Source organism: Sorex fumeus, unplaced genomic scaffold (assembly GCF_029834395.1).
Source record: "Sorex fumeus unplaced genomic scaffold, SorFum_2.1 ptg000309l, whole genome shotgun sequence".
Lineage (NCBI taxonomy): Eukaryota > Metazoa > Chordata > Mammalia > Eulipotyphla > Soricidae > Sorex > Sorex fumeus.
Window position 1 is genome coordinate 98,288 of NW_026606366.1, and position 19,702 is coordinate 117,989.

Genomic DNA, 19,702 nt, shown 5'->3' on the forward strand with positions numbered 1-19,702 from the left:
GATGAATAGCCATAAGTAGGTGTTAATTCATGAGCCAAGGCCAAGAGGGGGGTTAGAGGAGGAAAGAGCCAAGAGGGGGTTTAGGGGCCTTCCGGGCTTGGCCCCCCATCGCGCTGGGCTGGCCAGCGAGGTCTCACCTCTCCTTATACTTGATGAAGACCTGGAAGAGGGTAGGAGCACCGGGGGTGGCCAGCGCCTCCTTCAGCTCCCTGACGAAGTAGGTGTGTACCCGCAGCAGATCCTGCTCAGGGGAAGAGCGTGGGCTGAAGCCGAAGCCTGAGGCTCAGAGGATGGAGGGAAGGAGGGGACAGAGGGCTGTTCACCTGCTCTTCTGTTTGCGTTTTTTGGTTTTTGTTTTTTTGGGGGTTTTGGTTTTTTGGGTTTTTTTTTTTTTTTTTGCTTTTTGGGTCACATCCGGCGATGCACAGGGGTTACTCCTGGCTCACGTACTCAGGAATTACTCCTGGCGGTGCTCAGGGGACCCTATGGGATGCCAGGGATCGAACCCGGGTCGGCCGCGTGCAAGGCAAACGCCCTACCCGCTGTGCTATCGCTCTGGCCCCTCTTCTTATTCTTTTCAAGTTTGCTTTGTTTTTGTTTTGGGTCACACCTGGTGATGCTCAGGGCTTACTCCTGGCTCCGCACTCAGGAATCACTGCCGGTGGTGCTCAGGGGACCCCCATGAGATGCCAGGGATCAAACCCTGGTTGGTTGCATGCAACGCAAGCACCTTCCCTGCTGGACTATCTCCCTGGCCCCTGGAAATTCTTCTTTTTCTTTCTTTTTTTTTTTCTTTTAGCTTTTTGGGTCATACCCGGCGTTGCTCAAGGGTTACTCCTGGCTCTGCACTCAGGAATTAACCCTGGCGGTGCTCAGGGGACCCTATGGGATGCTGGGGCTCGAACCCGGGTCAGCCGCGTGCAAGGCAAACGCCCTACCCGCTGTGCTATCACTCCAGCCCCTGTTTGCTTTGTTCTTGAACCCCACCCAGCAGTGCTCAGGGGTCTCTCCTGTCTCTGCACTCAGGAATTACTCCTGGTGGGGCTCAGGGCACCCTAGGGAATGCCGGGGATCAAACCCAGACCAGCTGCGTGCAAGGCAAACACCCTCCCCGCTGTCCTATCGCTCCAAACCCTCACGGGATCATTCCTGGCAGGGCTTGGGGCAACTTAGAGGATACCGGGATCGAACCCTGGTCGACCCTGGTCGGCCGTGTAGTAGGCAAATGCCCTCCCCACTGTCTTAATGCACCAACCCCCTACCTGTCCTTCTGGGTTCCCTCCACCCCAAACACACACACACACACACACACACACACACACACACACACACACACACGCGCGCGCGCGCGCGCGCGCGCCAGGTGGGATCAGCAGATTACCCCACCCTGCACGGTTTGGGGGATCGGCTCACCTCAATGTTGATAAAGATGGTCTCGATGTCTTGAGGCTTAAGGAACCTTTGTAAGGGCTTGAGGAAGTGCTGTAGGGGGAGGAAGAGGAAGGGTAAGGTGGGAGTCCCTCACCCCTCTCCCTCCAACCTGGACCCGGATTGATGGGGACGAGGAGACAGAAGGAAGCCCAAAGGGGCTCCAGAGACAGTGTGAGCACAAGAAGGAGAGCGAAAAGAGACTTGATCCCACCCTCCCACCCCACCCCCGCACCAGCAAGCACTGTAGCTGAGTGTGAGTTGAGTGTGAGGGCAACACCACGGATGTGTGCGATCCCGCTCAGACTAACAGCAGAAACAGAGCAGCGACAAGGGAACAATGGGGAGGGCACTGGCCCCAGGGTTCGATCCCTGACACCCTGACACCCCATAGGAGGCCCTGAGCCTGCCAGGAATTATCCCTGAGCTCAGAGCCGGGAGTAAACCCTGAGCACTGTTATGTGTGGCCCAGGAAATGAAACAGTAACAGAAGGGAAGGAAAGAGAGGATAGGAAGGGAAAAAAAAAATGATGCCACTAGGCCACCTGGTGGAATATTACTCAGCCCTGAATAGGGTGAAGGGACATGAACACTCACTATGACCTGAATGGACCTGGAAATATGCTCAGGGAGAGAATTCCAACACAAAAGGCCACTTTATCGTGTGATTCTCTTTCCTTTATTTATTTATTTATTTATTTATTTATTTATTTTGCCACACCTGGTGGATGCACAGGGGTTACTCCTGGCTCTGCACTCAGGGATCACTCCTGGTGGTGCTCAGGGAACCCTATGAGATACTGGGAGTCAAACCCAGGTCAGCCGCGTGCAAGGCAAATGCCCTCCCTGCTTTAGTCCTATTGCTCTGGCCCCAGGTGAATCTCTTTCTAGGAAAGTGCCAGAAGAAGTAATTTTCCCCCAGGCAGGTGTTAAGTCAAGCGACTCCTTTGGCCGCAAAGAGCAACAGTGCTGAAAAGAGAAAAGAACTAGGTGGCCGTCTGGTTCCGTTTTTCCGTGGACAAAGTCTGAAACCAGCGCTTGGCAAAGGGATGCGTCATCATATTCTAGTCTAGAGAGCGATGAGTAATGTGGATTCACATTCTGCTTTGTTTTTCTTTTTTCAGGCCACACCCAGCGATGGTCAGGGCTGACTCCTGTCTCTGCACTCAGGGATCACTCCTGACAGGGATCCACAGAGATCCTGTGGGGTGTCAGGAATCAAACCCAGGTTGGCCGCGTGCAAGACAACTGCCCTCCCACTGTACTATCACTGTGACCCTACACTCAAGGGTTTGGTTTTGTTTTGTTTTGTTTTGCTTTTTGGGTCACACTCGGCAATGCACAGGGGTTCCTCCTGGCTCTGCGCTCAGGAAATCACCCCTGGCGGTTTGCTCAGGGAACCATATGGGATGCTGGGAATCGAACCCGGGTCGGCCGCGTGCAAGGCAAACGCCCTACCCGCTGTGCTTTTGCTCCAGCCCCTACACTCAGGTTTTTATTTTTTACTTTTTGCTTTTTTTGGGGTCACACCCGGTGATGCTCAGGGGTTACTCCTGGCTCCACAATCAGGATTCACACCTGGTGGTGCTCGGGGGACCAGATGAGATACTGGGAATCGAACCCAGGTCGGCTGCGTGCAAGGCAAATGCCCTACCCACTGTACTATCACTCCAGCCCTGGAGTATACACTTTGGGGACCAACCAGACAGATTCTGTCCCCAGCACCTCATGCCCCCTAGAAAGCCTGGAGTGGCTCCCAACAACATTAATCAAAAAAAAAAAACAGTCCTGGAGGCTGGAGTGATAGCACAGCGGGTAGGGTGTTTGCCTTGCACGCAACTGACCTGGGTTCAAATCCCAGCATCACATATGGTCCTCCGAGCACTGCCAGGAGTAATTCCTGAGTGCAAAGCCAGGAGTAACCCCTGAACATCACCAGGTGTGACCCAAAAAGCAAAAAAAAAAAAAAGAAAGAAAGAAAAAAAACAGTCCTTTGCAGAGAGTATCATCATGAACCTACACACAAGTTGAAGATTTTGCTTCCGAATTAATGTAGGCTAGTATCATGGCATTATGACTCATGAAGGCATGCCGTCCCAGTTGTCCTTTCTCAGCAGCCCTCATTTCCGTTCATTTCTCTTTTGCAGCAATATTGCCTTCTGGGGCAGGGGTTGAGGTAGAACTGAAAGGAGAGGCTGGGACCCAGAGTGATAGGACAGTGGGGAATGATTTGCCTTGCACGCAGCCGACCTGGATTCCATCCCGGCATCCCAGAGGGTCCCCTGAGCACCGCCAGGACTAATTTCTGAGTGCAGAGCCAGGAGGAAGCCCTAAGCACCACCGAGTGTGACCCAAAAAGTAAAAATAAAAAGAGAAGGGAGAGGCTGGAGTGATAGCACAGCAGGCAGGGCGTTTGCCTTGCACGCGGCCAACCAGGGTTCGATTCCCAGCATCCCCTATGGTCCCCTGAGCACCGCCAGGAGTAACTCCTGAGTGCAGAGCCAGGAGTAACCCCTGTGCATCGCCGGGTGTGACCCAAAAAGCAAAAAAAAAAAAAAAAAAGAGAGAGGCTGGAGAGATAGGACAGTGGGTAAGGTGTCTGCCTTGCATGCCGCTGACCCAGGTTCGATTCCCACGCTTGCCAGGAGTGAGTGATCCCTGAGTGCAGAGCCAGGAGTAAGTTCTGTGGGTAGGGCGTTTGCCATGCACCCAGCTTAACCCGGGTTCGATTCACAGCATCCCCTAGGGTCCCCCGAGCAGCACCAGGAGTGTGCCGCCAGGAGCGATCGATCCCTGAGTGCAGAGCCAGGAGAAAGCCCTGAGCACCGCGGGGTGTGACCCCCCAAAACAAACAATAATAAATAAATGATGATGGGGGCTGGAGCGATAGCACAACGGATAGGGTGTTTGCCTTGCACGAGGCCGACCCAGGTTCGATTCCCAGCATCCCATAGGGTCCACCGGGCACCGCCAGGAGTCATTCCTGAGTGCACAGCCAGGAGTAACCCCTGAGCATCGCCAGGTGTGACCCAAAAAGCAAAATTTAAAAAAACAATGATGAAAGTGAAGGGACCACAGAAATGAGACAAAGGTGCAGGAAAAGATGAAACGGGAAAAAATTGGAAGGCGTGCAAGAAAGATGATCCCCTAGGGAGAAGCAAAGAGACGGCAAAGTCAGGGTGCAAGATCAAGCCGAGCAGGGAGCACTCGAGAGGAGCCACCCAGGCCAGCCTGGAACAGAAGCAGCGCGGCCGCCGGGCGGCCGGTCCCGCAGGCGCAGGTGCGCGCAGGTGGGCGCAGGTGGGCGCGGCCGCGCACCTGCTGGATGGAGCCCAGCGTGTCCGTGTATTTCTCCTCCGTCTGCTGGATCTCCCGCAGGCAGCAGCACCGCTTGTCGTGCTCGGTCATCTTGGGCTGGGGGAGACCAGCAGAGGCCGCGGGGTCAGGATGCTCGGGGGTCCCGGCGGCCCCGCCCCCGCCCGGACCCCCCAGTCCGCGGCCCGCACCGGCCCCGGGCCCGGGTCGCTGCGCATCAGGTCCTCGTAAATCTCGTCGCCCTCCGCCTCCTCGTTCTCCACGCAGTCGTACAAGTCCTCGTCCTCCTCCACCGTGTCGCTGGGGGACAGCGAGTCAGCGCGGCCGCCGCCCCCCACCAGCACCCCAGCACCCCCCAGGAGCGATCCCCCGACCCCCCTGGCTGCGGCCAATGCCCCGCTCCCCTTCCCAACGCGCACTCACTCGATCTGGTCGGACAGTCCACTGTAGATGTCATCGTCGGCCACATCTTCGTCGGAAAAGGGCCTGTGCAAGCCACCCGGGGACAGGACAGGGATGGGGTGAGTGGGGAGGTGGTCCCAGGGCCAGGGGGGAGGGGAGGGGAGGGGTGGGTATGGGGGGTTAGGGGGAGGGGAGGAAAAAAGAGGAGGAGGGAGGAAGGGAGGAGGGGGATCATCCGGGTGGTGATCCCCGGGCTGTCATCTCAGAGGGTTACTCACGCGATCCCCTTGCGCAGAGCGATGGGGGTGTGGGACAGAGCAGACAGGGTCCTGATGACCTGTGACAAGGGTCGCGGAGGTCAGTCTGCCAGCCTCTGCCACCCACTGGCCAGAACACAGCCTCTGACATACAGCGGCAAGGCTAGCCCCAGGGCCGAGCCCCCAGGTTCTGAGTCAGGAGCCCCCCACCCGAGTTAGCCTCAACGGTGCCTGTCTATGCTCCAAGCCCACCTCCTAGTCCATCTTAACCACGTGGGGGCATGACACTGATCCCCCCGTGACAGATGGGGACCGAGGGCTCAGAGAGACACGAACATCTGTCTGGAGTTCCTTCGGCAAGAGAGAGGGCAGGGGGTGGAACACGCTCCCACTTGTCCCAAGATGTGGTCGTACAGTGTGTCCTGGGCTTGCATGCACATCACCAACACATGCACACACACACACACACCCAACACGTATGAAAGCACGTGTTGGGGCTGGAGCGATTGCACGCGGCTGACCCAGGTTCGATTCCCAGCATCCCATAGGGTCCCCCTCCCCTAAGCACCACCAGGAGTGATTCCTGAGTGCAAAGCCAGGAGCAACCCCTGGGCATTGCTGGGTGTGACCCAGAAAAAGCCAAAAAAATAAAAAATAAAAAAGCACGTGCACACACACACACAGACACACAAACACAGGCACACACCACACATAATTGTTTGCACACAGGCAAACGCACAAACTCTTAACTGGAAGAGCCCAGCTGTTCCGGGGAGCTGATCCGATCTCCCTGCCCCACTCACCTTCCCGAAATCCTGAACATCAAAGAGATCAAAAGCCTCGAACAGTTCACTCCGCTTCAGGCCAAACTTCTCACAGCAGGTGGACAAGAAGGTCCGAATGTTCTTCAGGCACAGGAACTGGGGGGCAAGGGGAACAGAGAAATGAGGGAGTCCCTGTGACTGGGAGGAGTGAGTCAAAGGTACAGAGGGGTGCAAAGCCTCAGGGTAGCCCCGTTGGAGGACTGTTGGGAACAACCTCCCTTATTGAAGCTGCTCTCCTGGATCAAGCTGTTCCTGAAGCCAGCTCTACTCTCAAGAGTTACGTTTTTTTTTCCCCCACGGTAAGTAAAATGTATATAGGGCTGGAACCATAATACCTGGGGTACGACGCTTTTGCCTTGCACACAAACATCTCCGCTTCGATCCCCAGCATCCCATATGGTCCCTGAAGCACCACCAGAATTAATTCCTGAGTGCAGAGTCAGGAGGAACCTCTGAGCACCGCCCGATGTGGCACCCCCCAAAAAAGGTAAAATGCCTTTGATCTTTTGAGACTGGGAAGATAAGTGAAAGGGCCGGAGCACATGCTTTGCATCTGCGAGGCCCCGGTTTGATCATCTGGACCCCAAGCACAAATCTGGGGTGACCCTCAGGAACTGACACAGATGGTCCCAGAACCAAGCACACACGAACATTCACAAACTCTGCAAGCCTGATCCACACACAGGCCAGCGGGGAGGGCACTTGCTTTGCACACAGCCAACTGGGTTTCCATCCTCACCACCCCATGTGGTCCCCCAAGCCCCACCCGGAGTGATCCCTGAGCACAGAGCCAGGAGAAAGCACTGAGCATCACTGGCTATGGTCCAAAACCAAAATTAAAACAAAGATGAATGGGTGGGGGTTGGAGAGAGAGCACAGAGATGAAGACACATCTTGCTCCCACCCAACCCGGCTTTCCTCCTGGGCCCCGCATGCATGGGCATCACCAGCTGCAGCCCTGAGGCCCCAGGCACTGCCTGGGTGGTCCAAGTGATCCCAAACACCACCGGGACATCACCAGAGTGGCCCCCAGGCTGCCTGAGTGCTTGGGAGCCCACCACCACCACCCCCCGAAACAAAAGTGAGGAACGAGGGCTGGAATGTGCTCCCTGTGCCGTATTCATGGGCTCTGGCCATGAAACTAACGGGAAAGACGCAGAGAAACCCACCAAGTTCAATGAGCAAAAACAATAACATGGAAGGCAGAACCAACACCAACCAGCTCTGGACCCCTCAGAAAAAGACCGTAGTGACAGCGTGGTGAGGGTGTCTAATGAGCTCAAAGAAATGATGGTACAGGGTGGCTGGAGCGATAGCCCAGCGGAGAGGGCATTTGCCTTGCATGCGGCTGACCCGGGTTCGAATCCAAGCATCCCATATGGTCCCCTGAGCACCGCCAGGAGTGATGCTTGAGTGCAGAGCCAGGAGTAACCTCTGAGCATCGCTGGGTGTGACCCAAAAAGCAAAAAAAAAGAAAGAAAGAAAGAAAGAAAGAAAGAAAGAAAGAAAGAAAGGTACAGATAGTCAGCAAAGCTCAAGAAAGTATGAGAGGGGACGGAGCAATAGTTCAGTGGGTGGATACTTGTCTGCATGCTGCCGACTTGGTCCCATACAATCCCCCAAGCACTGCCAAAAGTAATTCCTGAGCACAGAACCAGGAGTAACCCCTGAGCAGCATTCAGTGTGACTCACAAGCAACAATAACAACAATAAAAGAAGCATGGGAGGGGGCTGGAGCGATAGCCCAGCGGGTAGGGCATTTGCCTTGCACGCAGACGACCCGGGTTCGATTTCCAGCATCTCATATGATCCCCTGAGCATTGTCAGGAGTAATTCCTGAGTGCAGAGCCAGGAGTAACCCTTGTGCATCGCTGGGTGTGACCCAAAAGGGAAAAAAAAAGAAAGAAGGAAATGAAGGTGATTTTTTTTTTCAAAAAATAACTTGTTAGACAAAGTTGGCAAAACCCTCCATGATATTGAAGCTAATGGTATCTTCAAAGATGCCACGCCACTGGCCAAGCAAGTGAAAACAGAGATAAACAAATGGGACTATCTTAAACTAAGAAGCTTCTGCACCTCCAAAGAAACAGTGACCAAAATACAGAGACAGTCTACAGAATGGGAAAGGATATTCACCGAATACACATCCGACAAGGGGTTGATATCAAGGATATACAAGGTACTGGTTGAACTCCACAAGAAGAAAACATCCAACCCTATCAGAAAATGGGGCGACGAAATGAACAGAAACTTTCCCGAAGAAGAAATCCAAATGGCTAAAAGGCACACGAGAAAATGCTCTACATCATTAATCATCAGGGAGATGCAGATCAAAACCACAATGAGATACCATCTCACACCTCAGAGACTGGCCCACATTCAAAAGAACAAAAGCAACCGATGCTGGCGTGGATGTGGCGAGAAAGGGACACTCCTTCACTGTTGGTGGGAACGTCCACTGGTTCAGCCCTTCTGGAAAACAGTATGGACGATTCTCAAAAAATTAGAAATTGAGCTCCCATTTGACCCAGCAATTCCTCTCCTGATAATATACCCCGGAAAGGCAAAAAAAGTATAGTCGAAGTGACATTTGCACTTGTTTATTCATTGCAGCACTGTTTACAATAGCTAGAATCTGGAAAAAACCTGAGTGCCCGAGAACAGATGACTGGTTAAAGAAACTCTGGTACATCTACACAATAGAGTACTATGCAGCTGTTAGAAAAGATGAAGTCATGAAATTCATATACAAGTGGTACTACATGGAAAGTATCATGCTAAGCGAAATGAGTCAGAAAGAGAGGGACAGACATAGAAAAATTGCATTCATCTGGGGAACATAAAGTAACAAAATAGGAGACAAACACCCAAGAATAGCTGAGACAAGTACCAGGAGGATTACTCCATGGCTTTGAGGCCAGCCGCACACACTAGGGGAAAAGGCAGCTCAGATAGAGAAGGAAGCACCAAATAAAGGGTGTTGGGCTGTTCCTCCCAGGATGGGAGATGCGTGATGAGAGTAGACTATAGACCGAACATGATTGCCACTCAATGTCTCTTTTGCAAACCACAGCACTCAAAACAAGAGAGAGAACAAAAGGGAATGCCCTGCCACAGAGGTAGGGTGGGATGGGGGGGACGGGGGTGGGAGGGATACTGGGATCATTGGTGGTGGAGAATGGGCACTGATGGAGGGATGGGAATTTGATCATTGCATAACTGAAACCCAAGCACAAAAATTTGTAAGTCTATAACTGTACCTCATGGTGTTTCACTAATAAAAAGTAAAAAATAAATAAATAAAATAAAAGATACCTAACAGACAAAAAATAAAAAATAAATTAAATTTTAAAAATAGGGGCTGGAGCGGTAGCACAGCGGGTAGGGCGTTTGCCTTGCACGCAACCAACATGGCCAACACAGGTTCGATTCCCAGCATCCCATAGGGTCCCCCGAGCAGCGCCAGGAGCGATTCCTGAGTGCATGAGCCAGGAGTAACCCCTGAGCATCGCCGGGTGTGACCCAAAAATCAAAAAATAAATAAACAAATAAATAACTTGTTAGAAGTTCTGAGCAGCAAAATAACAGCAGTTGAGAGGGAAAAATTGAGAATCTCCCACATAATACTGGGGAATCTTCTAAAAAACAATAGAAGATGTGGACCAGAGAGATCATACTTGAGGAGGGCGCTTGTTGACCCGGGTTCTATGCCTGGCACTCCAAAGGATCCCCTGAGCATTGCCAAGAGAGATCCCTGAGTGCAGAGCCAGGAGTACAGATGGAGAAAAAAATAAAAAGTATGGAGCTGGAGTGATAGCACATCCGGTAGGGTGGTTGCCTTGTACACGACCAACCCAGGTTTGATTCCCAGCATCCCATAGGGTCCCCCGAGCACCACCTGGAGTAATTCCTGAGTGCATGATCTGGGAGTAACCCAAAAAGAAAAAATAAAAGAATAAAAACTCTGAAAAGCACACACTCGGGGCTAGAGCGATAGTACAGTGGGGAAGGTGTTTGCCTGGCACACGGCCAACATGTGTTGGATCCCTGGCATCCCAGAGGGACCCCCAAGCACCGCCAGGAGTAATTCTTGAGTGTAGAGCCAGGAGGAAGCCCCAAAAAAAGCCAAAAAAAGAAAAAAAAAGTACACACTTGGGATGAGTTCAAGGGGGTTGAGAGGCCAGACGGGGGCTTTGTGGCCAAGTACGTGACCTGGGCCCCGGCACCAAACATATTCAAAATCACCGTCACGGTCACTGTCCTCCCGTTCTTCATTGATTTTGCTCAAGCGTGCCCAGTAACGTCTCCACTGTGACAATTGTTACTGAGTCTGGCAGTTCGATTCCTCGGCCCCTCTCGGAGAGCCCAGCAAGCTACCAAGAGTATCTCGCCTGCACGGCAAAGCCTGGCAAGCTACCCGTGATGTATATTCAAAATAAATAAATAAATGAATAAAAGTTGTGGGGCTGGAGCAATAGCACAGCAGGTAGGGCGTTTGCCTTGCATGCGGCCCATCCGGGTTCGATTCCCAGCATCCCATAGGGTCCCCTGAGCACCGCCAGGGGTGATTCCTGAGTGCAGAGCCAGGAGTAACCCCTGTGCATCGCAGGGTGTGACCCAAAAAGCAAAAAATAAAAAAATTAAGAATTAAAAAAAGTTGTTGGGGGGAAAAAAAACAGAAAGACTGCTGAGTGTGGCTGGAGCACATGCTATGTGGAGGGGAAACCTGGGTTCTAGCCCCAACAACACGTGGTCCCCTGAGCACCAAGCTTGGAGCACCGTTGAATGTGACCCAAACAGCATCTTGTCCAAAAGTGGATGGATGGATGAGCGTCCATCTGAGAGATGGCCATCCTGAGGCTCAGAGAGCCACGATCACCCGGTCCAGCCCACAGAGAGAGAATGGAACTGGCTCCCTGCTCTCCCACCCAGGGGCCTCGCCACCCCCTCCCAGCTGCCTCCTGGGGTGTCCACCGAGGTGGCATCATGAGTAGGGAGGGGTGCAGCCTGTGACGGGCACACAACTGCTCCAGCCTGGCAGACAGAGTGGTGGTGAGACTCCAGACCGGGGCTGGCCCGTCCCCGGGGAGCCGGGAGACTGGGGGTGACCACAGAACCCCTGTCCGGTTGTGGCCTCGAGGAGGAAGTTGCTTCCTGACCTCAGGGAGATCAGCTGAGCCCCGAGACAGGCTTCCCCCAAGTCATGTGATGCCTCCGAGTGGGGGGGCTAGAGGGAACCTGAGTCATCAAGCAGCCCCACCAGGCTGGGGCCAGGGGCTCCCTCCCCTGGCCCGCAGGCAGAACTGAGGTTAGTGGGCCGTGCACTGCCGGCTCAGCCTGCGGCGTGGGACAAGGTGGTCCCAGCCGGCTACACTAGTAGCCAGCCGGGGAGGAGAACACGGCGCTTGTAACCAATCAGGGAGGAGGGCGTGAGAGTGTCGAGAGCTCGTAACCAATGGGAGGAAAGGAGCGTGTGGATGAGTAGCCAATCACGGAGCTGAGCGTGAGCTCCTACACGATGAAAGAGGCGTGGATAAACTTGTAACCAATCATCAAGGAGGAGAGCGTGAGCTGCTATCCAATGGGAGAAAGAGCACGAGCTTGCAGCCAATCACGGGGCTGAGCGTGAGCTCCTACACGATGAAAGAGGCGTGGATAAACTTGTGACCAATCATCAAGGAGGAGAGCGTGAGCTGCTATCCAATGGGAGAAAGAGCACGAGCTTGCAGCCAATCACGGAGCTGAGCGTGAGCTCCTACACGATGAAAGAGGCGTGGATAAACTTGTGACCAATCATCAAGGAGGAGAGCGTGAGCTGCTATCCAATGGGAGAAAGAGCACGAGCTTGCAGCCAATCACGGAGCTGAGCCTGAGCCCCTGCAGCCAATCACGGACCTGAGCGTGAGCCCCCCTACACAATGAAAGGGGCGTGGATAAACTTGTGACCAATCAAGGAGGAGCGCATGAGCTGCTATCCAATGGGAGAAAGAGCACGAGCTTGCAGCCAATCACGGAGCTGAACCTGAGCCCCTGCAGCCAATCAAGGAGCTGAGTGTGAGCTCCTACACGATGAAAGAGGCCTGGATAGATTTGTAACCAATCGAGGAGGAGAGCGTGAGCTGCTATCCAATGGGAGAAAGAGCGCGAGCTTGCAGCCAATCACGGAGCTGAGCGTGAGCTCCTACACGATGAAAGAGGCGTGGATAAACTTGTGACCAATCAAGGAGGAGAGCGTGAGCTGCTATCCAATGGGAGAAAGAGCACGAGCTTGCAGCCAATCACGGAGCTGAGCCTGAGCCCCTGCAGCCAATCAGGGAGCTGAGCGTGAGCTCCTAACCAATGGAAGAGAAGGCGAGCAAGAGCTTGGAACCAATGGAAAAGGAGAACGTGGGAAAAAAGGAGAGCGTGAGGGGCTGGAGAGGGGCACAGCGGGTAGGGCGTTTGCCTTGCACGCGGCCGACCCGGGTTCGATTCCCAGCATCCCATAGGGTCCCCTGAGCACCGCCAGGGGTGATTCCTGAGTGCAGAGCCAGGAGGAACCCCTGTGTATCGTCAGGTGTGATCCAAAAAGCCAAAAATAAATAAATAAATAAATAAATAAAATAAAATAAATTCTTGGGGCTGGAGAGATAGCACAGCGGGTAGGGCGTTTGCCTTGCACGAGGCCGACCGGGGTTCAAGTCCCAGCATCCCATATGATCCCCTGAGCACCGCCAGGAGTAACTCCTGAGTGCAGAGCCAGGAGGAACCCCTGTGCATCGCCAGGTGTGACCCAAAAAGCAAAAAAAAAAAAAAGAGCGTGGAGGAGGAGAGCAAGAGCTTGGAACCCGTGGAGGAGGAGAGTTCAGTTCACCTCCCTCCTTGGCGGGTGAGGAGGGGTGCATCCCTTGGCTCCCCTCCTCCTTCCACCAGAATAGCAGACTTGGCTTGGCCTCTTGCCTGGTAGGCAAATCAGCACCCAGACACTTCCCCTTTGAGGGTGGTGCATGAACTGGGAGGCGGGGAGGGGGCACCTCCACCAGCCCGGGTCTAGCCTGAGACCAAGAGAGCGCGGCAAATACTGGCTCCTGAGGTAGCCTGCTTCAAGGGATCTGCAGCAGAGGCCCTCCAGGGTGGCCGAGGTGGCGCAGGGAGGGAGGAGATGGGGACCCTTGAGCCCTGTGCAGCAGGGGACAACCGCTGCCCCACCCCCACGCCGCCCCAGGGAGGCTGCCGGAAACAGGAAATGCCTGTTACCCGGGCTTGCTGGGCCACAAAAGGGGGGAGCCCCCCCGCTGCTTTCAGGCTGCAGCCCCTTGAGCGGTGAGACTTCACCTAAGGGGGTGGGGGGGTGCGGGGACCGTGCACCCCTCTCGAGTGCCGGAAACAGTGTGTGAAGCCTCATTGTGGCCTGCAGGCGCCTACCCGGCTGCTTCTCCCTTCACACACACACACACACACACACACACACACACACACACACACACACACACCACCTCCCACGCTGCCGCGATGGCTCAGCTCTGCACCTTCTGGGGGATCTCAGTTTCTCCACCCTCACCCAGGGAGTGAAAAATTTCTACCCAGTCTCCAGCCTGCTGAGCTGAAAGTCTGAATTGGACAAAACGCTTCCTATACACCCCGCTCTGGGCTTAGAGGTGCTGCTGGGGACCTTCCACCACTGCCACTGCAGCCCTGAGCACCGAGGGGTGTGTCCCCGGCGCTTCTCAGGTGTCACAAGGTCCAAGTAACTCAGCGGTTCTTGCACCCAACAGCTTTGAACCGCCTGCCCTGGTTAACCAAGTTTCTATGTGAGTTAGCCCCCAGATTCCTGAGTACTGCTGGGTGAACACCACCCGCTCCAAAAGATTTTTTTTTTTAAATTAAATCATCATGAGATACACAGTTGCAAAGGTGTTCATGATTGAGTTTCAGTGATACAATGTTCCAAGTTCCAACACCTGTCACTTCACCGTGTACATTTCCCACCACCAATGAACCCAATGTTTCTCTCTCTCTCTCTCTCTCTCTCTCTCCATTTCTCTCTCCATTTCCCACCACCAATGACCCCAATGTCTCTCTCTCTCTCTCTCTCTCTCTCTCTCTCTCTCTCTCTCTCTCTCTCTCTCTCTCTCTCTCTTCTCTCCCCCCCACCCCCCACTACGCTCAACTTGTGGCAAGCTTCCAACTGTGACCAGTCCTCCTGACCCTCGAAAAAACATACGTTTACCATGAATTAAGTTCCTGGGACCTGGTGCTGGCTCAAACAGACAGAACCCTGACCAGCAGGATCCAGAGTCCAGCAAGGGAACAGTCTTTTTTTTTTTGCTTTTTGGGTGACACCCGGCGATGCACAGGGGTTCCTCCTGGCTCATGCACTCAGGAGTTACTCCTGGCGGTGCTCAGGGGACCATATGGGATGCTGGGAATCGAACCCAGATTGGCTGCGTGCAAGGCAAACACCCTCCCCGCTGTGCTATCTCTCCAGCCCCCAAGGGAACAGTCTTGGAGCAGAGATATTACCAGAAATGATCAATTAATTACAATAGTGTGAGTATGTGGTATGGGGTGGACAAAGAGCTCTGGACTGTGCTTGTGGATGAGGTTCCGGAGAAAGCCAAGAACCCGGAGTTCTCTCATTGGGCTGTCTCTCGGGGCCCCCACTTTGTAAGTGTTTGGAAAAGGCTGACCATGCACCCATAAATGTTTATCTCCACTCCATAGGTCAGCGCCAAAACATGGAGACCACCCTGATGCTGGGGAAACCGAGAGAGGACAGCAGATTAGGGGCTTGTTTTCTGAGTTTGGGTGTTTTGGGTGTTTGGGCGTTTGGTGGGTTGGTGGTTTTGGAGCTGTGTAGCAAAAGGAAACTACATTTCTCAGGATCCTTGCACCCAGGAAGTTCATATAGGCTTGGCCAATAAGAGGACCATGAAGGTTTAAGTCAATGGGTGCGCCTAGGTAGGTTTAGCCAATGGGAGGACCAGGCTGGAGAGGAGCCCAAGGAAGGAAAAGAATCCAGAGTGTGTCTTTCTTGTCTCTCCCTCGATACCTCCATCTCCCTTAAGGTCCTAGCTTCCACGGAATAGCCCTGAAACTTCCGTCCTGAAGCCACCGCCTCCTCCCACTGCTTCTTCAGCTCAGAATCTACCTTAGTACTTCCTATTTTTCTTCAGGAGTCAATTCCGCGAACTGTATTATTTCTGTTGAAACCTACATTGGTACTTTCTGCTTTCCCGGCTAAACCCTAATCCAGGGAATAGGGATTTGACTCGGCAGCTAGTAACTCGGTGATACTTCAAAGACTCATTGGCACACATACCGCCCCCCCCCCCCCAGGTCATACTAATGGACTGGAGAGATAGGATAGCAGGTGAGATGCTTGAATTCAGTACTCTCTCTCTCTCTCTCTCTCTCTCTGATTTTCCACCTGAGTAACTGTTTTCTCTCCTTTCCTGTCCCCTTCAAACCTCAGATGCCTTCTGTCCCCACCCCTTTCCAAAGTGATCTTAACTCCCATGGACATTTCTCCCGATCGCTCCCTGGTGCTGTCGGACTTTGCCACCAATCACTCCTTTCATTCTTATCACAGTCCCCATGTGTAGGACCTCTCCTTGCACGTACAATCAAAGGATGGGGAAACAGTTCTGCAGAAGTTCAGGGACTTTCACAAGATCCCTCAGTCAAGACTGAAGGGGAGGGCCGGGAGCAAGAGGACAGCCGGGAGGGCGTTTGCCTGGCACGTGGCAGATGTGGGTTTAATCCCCAGCACCCCATATGGTCCTCCAATCCCCGCCAGGAATGATCCCTGAGCACAAAACCAGAAATAAACCCTGAGCACCACCAGGTGTAGCCAAAAAAATATATATTTTTTTTAATTGAAGGAGCCAGAGAGATGGTACAGGAAAAAAGACATCTGCCTTGCATGCATACGATTTGAATCCCTGGTCCGCTCATCTGATCCTCCCCGACCCTGAGTCAGGAGTCACTCCTGAGCACAGAGCCAGACATAGCCCCTGAGCACTTCTGGGATGGCCCAAAAGCCCCTCCCCAAAAGTAGGGAGTTGAGGGGCTGGAGCGATAGCACAGCGGGTAGGGCGTTTGCCTTGCATGCAGCCGACCCGGGTTCGATTCCCAGCATCCCATATGGTCCCCCGGGCACCGCCAGGAGTAATTCCTGAGTGCAAGAGCCAGGAGTAACTCCTGTGCATCGCCAGGTGTGACCCAAAAAGCAAAAAAAAAAAAAAAAAAAAAGGGAGTCAAGATTTAAATCCCTGCCATGTGAAACTGACCCAGGATCCTGAGAACTCTGCCGCCTATGATCCCTGGGGCTTGGGCGATGTCTAAGTGCTCGTGAGCACAGCAAGTGAGCACAGCAAATAGCCCTTGCTGTGCCCTGTGACTGAAAAGATGCCCGGGGATGTGGAGCAGGAGTGGCAGAACGGGTCAAGTGCCTGCCTTGTATGCAGCCAACCTGGGTTCGATCCTGGACACAGAATGCAACACCACCAGGGGGCGCTGCTGAGCACAGGGCTGGGAGAATAACCGCTGAGCCCCACCAGGAGTGATCCCTGAGCACAGAGCAAAGAGTCAACCCTGAGCACCACCGGGGCTGCCCCCAAAACCTAATAATAAAGATTGACGGGGCCAAGGAAATGTCCCAAAGGGCTAATGTACAAGTTTTGCATGCAGGAGCCCTGAGTTCAATCTCCACCACCTCATGGTGGTTGAACACTGCTGGGAGTTCCTCAGGGCCCCACCAAGCAGAAGTAAACCCTGAGCACTGCTGGGTTTCTGGTTTTGGGTTTTTTTTTTTTTTTTGGCTCAGAACCCAAAACTGAAATCAAACAAACCCTCCGAAGACCCACTGTCACACTGATGTAAAATGCCTTAATCCTGGGGCTGGAGCAATAGCACAGCGGGTGGGGCGTTTGCCTTGCACGTGGCCGACCCAGGTTCGATTCCCAGCATCCCATATGGTCTCCTGAGCACCGCCAGAGGTAATTCCTGAGTGCAGAACCAGGAGTGACCCCTGTGCATTGCCGGGTGTGACCCAAAAAGCAAAAAAAAAAAAAAAATGCCTTAATCCTGCTCCTCTCTGCCCCCATTCACCCCCTCCCTCTCACACAGCCTTCCCTACCACAGGACCTTTGCACAGCTTTCCCCAAACCTTTATCCCTGAGCCGGATCACCTTCCTTAAGCTCCCAGTTTTATTTTACCACCCTCAGAATACATGTCCCTTTTCCTACTTCCTCTCTCATCTTCATCCTTGATTTATTGGGTCTGCAACACTGAGAATTGGCATCCTGTCCCATTTGCTGCTTTCCGGTACGGGTTCAACATGGGTCCCCCATAAAAGATTCGGAGGGATGGGGCAGTGAGCAGGGTATTTGCCTTGTACCAGGCCAACTTGGGTTTGATCCCCCTAGGGCTCCCCAAGCCCACAGAAGTGATCCCTGAGCACAGAGCCAGGAGTCAGCTGGATATGGAGAAAAAAAATATTAAAAATTCCTCTTTATTCAACTCCTGGAATCTGATACTGGGATCTTTTTTTTTTTTTTTGGGTCACACCCGGCAATGTACAGGGGTTACTCCTGGCTCATGCACTCAGGAATTACCCCTGGCGGTGCTCGGGGGACCCTATGGGATGCTGGGAATTGAACCCAGGTCGGCCACGTGCAAGGCAAATGCCCTACCCGCTGTGCTATTGCTCCAGCCCTAAATTTCATTTTATTTTATTTATTTATTTATTTATTTATTTATTTTGCTTTTTGGGTCACACCTGGCGATGCACAGGGGTTACTCCTGGCTCTGCACTCAGGAATTACTCCTGGCGGTGTTCGGGGGACCCTATGGGATGCTGGGAATCGAACCCTGGTCGGCTGCATGCAAGGCAAACGCCCTCCCCGCTGGGCTATTGCTCCAGCCCCTGCTTTTGCTTTTTTTGTTTTGCTTTTTTTTGGGTCAAACCTGGCGATGCACAGGGGTTACTTCTGGCTCATGCACTCAGGAATGACTCCTGGCGGTACTCGAGGGACCCTATGGGATGCTGGGAATCGAACCCGGGTCGGCTGCGTGCAAGGCAAACGCCCTACCTGCTGTGCTATCGCTCCAGCCCCACTGGGATCTTATTTAGAAGAAAGAGGAGGAAGAGGAGGGGGGAGGGAGCGGAAGACCTGGCAAGAGATAATTAAATTGAGGATCTCAGAGTACGGAATCACGCTGGATTACCCAGAGGGATCCCATAAGCGTCCTGGAGGCCAGCACTAGATGCAAAACACGGAGAACCGCAGAAACCCTCCTTGATTCCAGGCTTCTGGGCCCGGGGATTGGGAGGCAAGTTCTGTTGTCGCAGCCGTGGGATTGTGTTACTTTGTCAGAGCAGCCAGGGAAGAACAGACAGACAGACCAGCAGTGACTCTCCCCCGCTTGGCCATGAACTGCAGTGAGACTGCGTGTGCGCCCCAAGCCCTTCCTTTTGTCACTCCCAGCGAGGTCCTGGCTGGGAGTGACCACCAAGACCATATTCTGCACCGGAAGGCTTCTCCCTCTCCTCATGATCATACCCAAGTCTGTCATTTCTCTTCGAATGTCACCAGCGACAGGAAGTTGACTTGCCTCACAAACAAATCTCTCTCTCTCTCTCTCTCTCTCTCTTTTTATTTTTAGGAGGTTACACCTACGGCTCAAGCTCGAGCGGGCCCAGTAACGTCTCCATTGGAGACTTTGTTGTTACTGTGTCTGGCATATCGAATACTCTCGGTAGCTTGCCGGGCTCTCCGAGAGGGGCGGCTGGAGCAATAGCACAGCGGTAGGGCGTTCGCCTTACAAGCGGCCAACATGGCCAACCCGAGTTCGATTCCTCTGCCCCTCTCGGAGAGCCCGGCAAGCTACCGAGAGTATTCGATATGCCAGACACAGTAACAACAAAGTCTCCCATGGAGACGTTACTGGGCCCGCTCGAGCAAATCGACGACCAACGGGAGGGCCTTTACCTTTTACCTTTACACCTACGGCTGCTCAGGGGGTCGTGCTGGTCCTGTGCTCAGGAATTACTCCTGGCGGTGCTTCCGGGAGCCAAAGGGATGCCGAGGATTGAACCTGGGTCGGCTGGGTGCAAGGCAAGTGCCTTCCCCGCTGGACTATCGCTCCAGCCCCTAAAGAAATGTCTTGTTCTGGACGCTCTGGTCATCACTGCCACCTTGGCCCCATGACAGAGAATGACGTGGGCCCAGGGTCAGCAGTGCTGACCTTCAGTTCTTCCAGACACCAGGCACGTTATTTCTTTTTTTCTTTTTTTTGCTTTTTTTTGGGGGGGGGTCACACCCAGGGATGCACAGGAGTTACTCCTGGTTCATGCACTAAGGAATTACTCCTGGCGGTGCTCGGGGGACCATATAGGATGCTGGGAATCGAACCCGGGTCGGCTGCGTGCAAGGCAAACGCCCTACCTGCTGTGCTATTACTTCAGCCCCTCTTTTTTTTATTTTTTTATT

The 19,702-nt window shown here is 53.5% G+C and overlaps 1 protein-coding gene across 1 annotated transcript in view; it reads right to left on the bottom strand.

The window, feature by feature from the left end:
• VAV1 (vav guanine nucleotide exchange factor 1) overlaps positions 1-19,702 on the bottom strand; it is a 53,877-nt gene that overhangs the window by 20,732 nt on the left and 13,443 nt on the right. Inside the window, 7 exon segments of the mRNA XM_056109543.1 lie at positions 138-241; positions 1,414-1,482; positions 4,747-4,842; positions 4,935-5,043; positions 5,167-5,229; positions 5,424-5,482; positions 6,206-6,322. Coding sequence (XP_055965518.1) covers positions 138-241; positions 1,414-1,482; positions 4,747-4,842; positions 4,935-5,043; positions 5,167-5,229; positions 5,424-5,482; positions 6,206-6,322 — 617 coding nt within the window.